Source organism: Takifugu rubripes, chromosome 1 (assembly GCF_901000725.2).
Source record: "Takifugu rubripes chromosome 1, fTakRub1.2, whole genome shotgun sequence".
Classification (NCBI taxonomy): Eukaryota; Metazoa; Chordata; class Actinopteri; order Tetraodontiformes; family Tetraodontidae; genus Takifugu; species Takifugu rubripes.
Window position 1 is genome coordinate 28,025,612 of NC_042285.1, and position 6,891 is coordinate 28,032,502.

General features: G+C 47.5%; 1 protein-coding gene across 6 annotated transcripts; it reads left to right on the forward strand.

The window, feature by feature from the left end:
- The first annotated feature begins 341 nt into the window (after positions 1-341).
- On the forward strand, positions 342-6,259 carry tfcp2l1 (transcription factor CP2-like 1). 6 transcript variants are annotated; one of them, XR_003888778.1, is made up of 15 exons: positions 342-638; positions 1,136-1,284; positions 1,446-1,519; positions 2,084-2,261; positions 2,688-2,794; positions 2,878-3,030; positions 3,104-3,214; positions 4,234-4,355; positions 4,756-4,804; positions 4,939-5,032; positions 5,177-5,300; positions 5,432-5,474; positions 5,581-5,723; positions 5,847-5,898; positions 5,983-6,259. XR_003888778.1 is itself a non-coding variant. In XM_029837591.1 (15 exons), the coding sequence occupies exons 1-15, from the start codon at positions 577-579 to the stop codon at positions 6,018-6,020; spliced, it is 1,539 nt and encodes a 512-aa protein (XP_029693451.1). In that variant the 5' UTR covers positions 345-576; the 3' UTR covers positions 6,021-6,259. The 6 variants fall into 6 exon arrangements, 4 of the variants coding, with proteins under 4 accessions (XP_029693451.1, XP_029693499.1, XP_011610966.1 ...); XR_003888785.1 differs by having other exon boundaries at positions 345-638; positions 5,210-5,300; XM_029837591.1 differs by having other exon boundaries at positions 345-638; positions 5,392-5,474.
- Positions 6,260-6,891: the final 632 nt, after the last annotated feature.

Below are 6,891 nucleotides of genomic sequence, written 5' to 3' on the forward strand. Positions count from 1 at the left end.
AAAACTCAGCTTTCATTTAAGAGTTTGCATTGAAACATTAATGCTGAAGATCCGTCGAACGCTCGTCGCCACCAAACTGGTTGTTTGACCATCAGCACTGAGGCGAAAATCGAACTCAATCTCAGAATTTTGACTTTATTGACAAAGTCTTATTTTAAGTCGACATTTATTTATGCTCTTTATGTTCGAACGAAGCATCTGATTGCTAATTTCCTGACAGAAAGCTGCGTCCGACACAGCTTGATTTCCACCGTCGCCGTTCCTTCACCGTGCCGATTGAGACTAAAGTCGAGCTTCAGTGTCAACAAACGGTGAGCTGAAGCTGCTGCCGAACGCCTTCTCCCAGCATGCCCAGTGCAGAGGGAGGGCTCACCTGCTCCACCTCTCAAAGTTCATCACAAGCATGCTCATGGGAGTTTATCCTGATGACATCAGCAGGACATTTTTAAGAGGTGGGCTCGGAGCTTCGGCCGCAAACCTCTCAAAGCTGCCGCAGGAGCCAAGTCGCCTCCTCTGCCCGACTCTGCACGTCACGCCGCTCGCCTGGGATTTACCAAGACGCCGCTGTGGGAGAATATGCTGTTCTGCCATTCCCAGCCCGAGTCCTACCACCAGCAGCACTCTGCCAGTTACATTAGGTAATACACACTTCAGGGTCAGTGCAGGCAGGAATGACACGTACGCGCACCTTTCACGTCTCTTTTTTTAAGATTTCACCTGGCAAATATTCAACATGCAAACTTCTCTAAAGTTGCTCAGTGTTGTAATTAATGCTACAGTAATAAAGGTTTAATTACACACTTAAATCATGAATAGGATTAAAGTCTATGTACAATATTCAACACAAATACCAAAACCCACTTATTGATTATGTTGTGCTAGCAACAAAATCTCTATTTTATACAAGTGATGCTGATGACGGCTGCTGTCCTGCTCACCTTTTCATCCACCGACGGCTCTAAAATTTAGATCAGTTCAAGTATTTTTACAGTAGAAACACATTTGACCACTACATGCACACTACTGTACATAAGTGTGTGTGTGAGTGTGTGTGTGTTCCACCTTTGTTCCGTTGCCATTGTCTTCTTTTTATCTTATCCCAAGTCTTGTTGTGTGTTTGCGTTTGTTTCTCCAGAGAAGCTTTGGCTCCGTTCCTAAAGAATGAGGAGGCGAGGCTCATGGCTGAGAGCGCCGCTCCGTCGGGCCCGTTCCAGTACATCCTGTGTGCCGCCACGTCGCCGGCTGTCAAACAGCAGGAAGAGAGCCTCACTTATCTGAACCAAGGTGAGCCTCTGTCCTCCTGGATGGAGGGTTTAGCACAAAGCAGACAGTTAAACTGAGCCGGTACCAGATGATCACTCCGATCTGCTGGTGAGATGAGCAACAGAACAGAACCTGCATCAGCAGCTGTCTTCATTTCTCATGGATTCTTTTCCTTCTTGAAGGTCAGTCCTATGAAATCCGTATGCTCAACAGAAAGAGAGCAGAATACGCCGATACGAGCAGGAAATACGTAAAGGTAACTTCTCATGTTTCTCCTAATCTGGTTGACTGTACGTTTGGCTGCGTTTACTGGCCTGAGGTCCAGTACTGGGCCGCGAGGCTCGGGTCCACCCTGTAGACGAGCCCACTGGCAACAGGATGAAACTGTGACTTTGGGAATACAGTCGTCAGACTTTCTGATTCTTTAGCATAAAATAATCCTCAACGGTCACCCACTGAAACTCAGACTCGTGGCGCTTTGTTGACACGCCGGCTTCATATTGACGAGGAGCCACTTGGTTTCATGCACGTGTGAGTGCGTCCGCTGGAAGCATCTCCGTCGTCAGGCTGCCACGGCTGCAAACATTCACGCTGGCGGGAGCACGTGGGAAACACAAGAATGAGCCAGGTGGCGTCTGCACAAACACATGACGCCCTCTCAGGCACCAGGAAGCCTCCCTCCCATCTGCTTCCCCGCTTCAGCATGGACATGGGGGACGAGCACTCAAGGCCGTTAGCGAGCACTTATCAATCCGCCGCACTCTTAGCATTTCAAATGTGTTTCAATGTTTTGCATCTCTGTTGCACTTCCCCTCTCCAGCCACTGGAGGTCAGTGCCAACACCTCGATTCCTGCTGCTTCGGCTGAACCGACGCATCCTGTTTGTTCGCAGAGCATCGTGCGAGTGGTGTTTCATGAGCGCCGCCTGCAGTACATGGAGCAGCAGCAGCTCGAGGGGTGGAAGTGGAACCGGCCCGGAGACCGAATCCTGGATATAGGTCAGCGGACGTGTCCGAGCTCACTCATATAGAACCAAAACTGAAGTGTCAGCTCAGAAGGAAGTCCCCACAGACACAGACAGATCACACCTGACCTGTTTCATACGATGAACCAGTCTTAGCTTAGCTGTTAGCTTAGTTCTTGTGAATGAAGGCAAACCAGAGCGATGGGCTGGACGGCTTTAAAGTTTAAAGTCAGTACTTCTCCTCAGCCAGGTCCCGTCCAACCAGATGAAAAACCCACAGTGGCCAAGCGCTTAATCACTTTATTTGTAGTGATTCTTCTGACTCTAATGGCGTCCACGCCTTTGAACCACGACCCACAAACATCGTCACACCAGCCTCATTCCTCACTCGCTTCCTGTTTCTTTTCGGACTGATTTCAAGATGGGGTGTTTTTCTTGATGTGATGGTGAATGTTTGCAGATATTCCGTTATCAGTGGGAATTCTGGAGCCCTGCTCACACCCTCTGCACCTCAACACCGTGGAGTTTCTCTGGGATCCCGTCAAAAATGCTTCCGCGTTCATCCAGGTGAGACAGCGAGACTCCCGTCCCTCAGCTGGTCGAAGCCCAAACGCCCACAACACACTGGGTGTTTCCCACCTGTGCCACAGGTGAACTGCATCAGTACCGAGTTCACGCCCAGGAAGCACGGCGGGGAGAAAGGTGTGCCGTTCCGCATCCAGGTGGACACGTTCACCACCAATGACAGTGGGGAATACATGGAGCACGTCCATTCTTCCAGTTGCCAGGTTAAAGTCTTCAAGGTAAACTCCTCATCAGCTTCCTGTTGTGTCACACTCGTGGTGCCTTCAATGACGCCTGCTCTGTTTTTGGAAGCCTAAAGGAGCCGACCGCAAACTGAAGACGGACAGAGAAAAGACCGATAAAAAGTCCCCCCAAGACAGAGAGAAGTATCAGCTTTCCCATGACACCACAGTGCTGAAGGAGGTGAGGCCACATCTTCCGGTTACATAAGTGACACCAGCAGCCTTTGTTTGCCCCCAGCCCAGCCGCCCCGCCGTGATTTATTGCCCCCACTGTAGTAAATTCTTCTGTTGTATTATCTAATCTCATATAATGATTATGAGACTCTCCAGCCTGGGTTGTATTTTTGTGGTTCCCCCACATTGTTGCCCCCACAGGCCCCATCCAGGTTAATGTGTTGCTTTAATCGTTTTCCACCACTTTGTTTCAAAGTTTGTCCTCTTCGGGTGGCTCTCTGTCAATGATTGAACCCTCAGTACCGGGATATGAGGCGGCTCAGCGCCCTCTGCTCCGGTCCAATCTGGTTTCATCAGTCATCTACAAACAGCAACACTTCTAGATGATTCGTGTCTATAATCCAGAGCCTGATCTAGATCCAGAGCCTGGTCTACATCCAGAGCCTGGTCTAGATCCAGAGCCTGGTCTACATCCAGAGCCTGGTCTAGATCCAGAGCCTGGTCTACATCCAGAGCCTGGTCTAGATCCAGAGCCTGGGCTAGATCCAGAGCCTGGTCTAGATCCAGAGCCTGGTCTACATCCAGAGCCTGGTCTAGATCCAGAGCCTGGGCTAGATCCAGAGCCTGGTCTAGATCTGTCCCCCCTGACCTTGTGTCGGTGCCACTTGGGGCTCCAGTGAAAGCTGCCGAAGCTGCAGAATAGCAGACGGACATTTGTTGTGAGGGGCGACCCTGGGGGTGACCCCAGCAGCTGGCACCGCCCACATTTAGTAACGTCCTCACCCGACTGGTCCCAAGTGTCCATGTCAGAAGACCATGAAGCTCAATCGCCTCATGTTTCGCCGCGCGTTTTGTGGGCGAAAAAGATCCCAAATTATGAGGACTATCATCATAATAGAACCCTGACTGGGGGGGGGGGGGGGGGGGGGGGGGATATTAGATAATACAACAGAAGAATCATTTGTGAATCATTTCACAAACTTTCCCAAACAGCTGCATTTAGAACTTTTCCTTTTTGCTTCCAAGTGTTCTCCTTGGCCTGATGCGCCAGGCATGATGATCCTCAACGGTGGAAGCAGCAGCAGCAGTAGCAACAATCCGTCACCAGTTTACCACAACTCACCAACTTCCTGTGGCTTCCCGGACGGGTGAGCCAACACAGATCAAAGCTTGATGGAAACTGTGATGGTCACAGCGCCACCTAGTGACGCGGAGGCTGAACACTCTGACCAAAGACAAGTTAACAAAATAAATGTCGGATTAACCCCGGAAAAATACCATTTTATAAAATGTTCTAAATTACAGTAACTGGACCATATATGATAATGTATTTAAATATATTGTAGGTTTTACTGCATGTATTTACGTTATGTAACATAAGTCAACTGCTGGAATAAGTTGAGCTAAATTATAATACAGAAGGCTCCAAAGGTAGTTACTCAAATGAAATCATTGTAGGAAGAAACCTGTTTTTCTGAGTAATGCCAACAAAAGCACTCATCTACTCTTCCATATCTGTTCTTCTTCCTCATGTGCACGTTTCTATAGCAACTGTTCACCAACCCAGCAAGAACTGCCGGTGCCCAGCTGCTCTGATGTAAGTAACGGAGAACAGTGCAGCATGAAAATGGTTAACGTTGCTCTCTTATTCTTTTTAGGCCATTATTTGGGGACAGTGGCGTCTGTGCTGCTTTACTCATTTCAAGGGCTCTTCTTCTTTTTGACATGTAGCACCTTGTGCCATCGTCCTCACCGCAGGACACTCAGCAGTGGCTGCACCGTCACAGGTTCTCACCTTTCTCGCGGCTCTTCTCCAGCTTCTCAGGTAACCACAGAGACGGTGCATCCAGGGTTGAGATGTTCATGTTAGGACTGGAATCAGTCAGATGAAGAGGGGGGAATAATCCTAAAATATGAATCATGTAGATGAAGAATATTTCATTAAGGGACAAAAAACAACCTTCTGCAGTGGGGAGCAGATTTTCTGCTGGTCTTCTTGTAGGTGGTGACCTCCTGAGGATGAGCAGGGAAGATCTGATCCAGATCTGTGGTCCAGCAGATGGTATTCGCCTCTTCAACAGCATGAAAGGAAGGTGAGACCGTGTGGGAGCTGAGAAAGGCCGTCCTTCCTACAGTTTCTGTGGAGACATCGCTGTTCTAGCAGTTGCTGCTCATATATTTCAGGTATATTCAGCCACGTCTGACCATCTATGTGTGTCAGCAGCAGGACAGAATTCCATCTCCCATCAAGCCTGTGGGTGGAGACGGTACGTGCATGATAGAAATAACTCATTAGGAAGAGATCTGCAGAGGGGATGTTCTGGTTCCAGTGATGGTCCTCAGTCCTCAGGAGCTTCTCATCCTTCTCTGCAGTCTACCAGGCTCTATACCTTGATGAGTTGACCCTGTCGGACCTGTCTGAGAAGATCGCTGTACTCTACAGCATCTCTCCACAGCAAATTACGCACATTTACCAACAACACCCCAACGGGATCCACATATTAGTCTCTGATGAGGTACGACTACTCGCCTGTCACCTCCTGAGTCGCACCCTTGACGTCTGGCGTTCGTCTAAAGGGCTGAAATAACCAATAAAATCAAATAAATTGAGCAACAACAGAAACCTTCACCTGTTTTAGGTGGTGCAGAGCTTCAGGGAGGAAACCAGCTTCATCCTGAGTTCAATAAGGGGTACAATCATCACCTTTGACCTTTGAACTAACCTCTGTGTCCTCTAGACCTCTGATCTTTCTCTAAATTTTTATGTCACCACAGATGAAAGTACCGACAGCTACCATGTTGTGTTGAAATGACCTGCAGCTGCTCAGGCGGTCCCTCGTTTCCTCCCAGACTTGTACAGATTGTGTATAAATGTGTCGTTAAATGTGTTGATTTGATCATTGATTTTATAGGTTGGGTACGAATGTGTGATGTGCCTTTTAATTAAGGACATTTGTCTAAGACATGTATCTAAGTTTAGGATATGTATCTAACAACTTTTAAATTTGACTTTCATGTTAATAAATTAAAATATATATATATTAGCTGTTAACAAAACTGTATGATGGTCATTTCATGTTACCTGAGGATTGTATTACCTTTATCGCCCACTAGAGGGCACAAAGAAACCAAAAAATACCGCACCGAGACACACGTGAGTACTGTGCTCCAGTTGGCTTTTATGATCAGCACAATGGGTTTGGGGGTTTTGTTAAATAACTAACAGAATCTATAACCATGTATTATATAATCACTGATGTTACTGTTACTGTCCCTCATGTGGGGCTGCAGCAGATGCGGTGGTGATGGGCAGGGGGGTGTAAAAGGTCGCGTTACTCAACAGAAATGGTGTTTTCTTTCTTCTTTGGGTCAGTAGCAGATGGCTCAACACGTGCTCCCCTCTAGAAAATTGGATAACTTTGAGCACAGACTACAGAAGGTTAACAAATTAAGGATTTGAGACATCTGTTAGAAGATAACTTCTATGAAATCTCACTGAACTCTGATCTGATGACACAAAACAGCACTTTAGCACAGCAGGACTGAGTGATTATGATGAAAACAAACAATCCATTTCACCCAGATCTACTGACATTCATTGTAGGCATGCTTGTGCGTGTTCATTTTTTCGTGGATCGCCTCCTTGGTTTTCTTGAAAAATGATGTTTTATTTGTTTTGTTTTG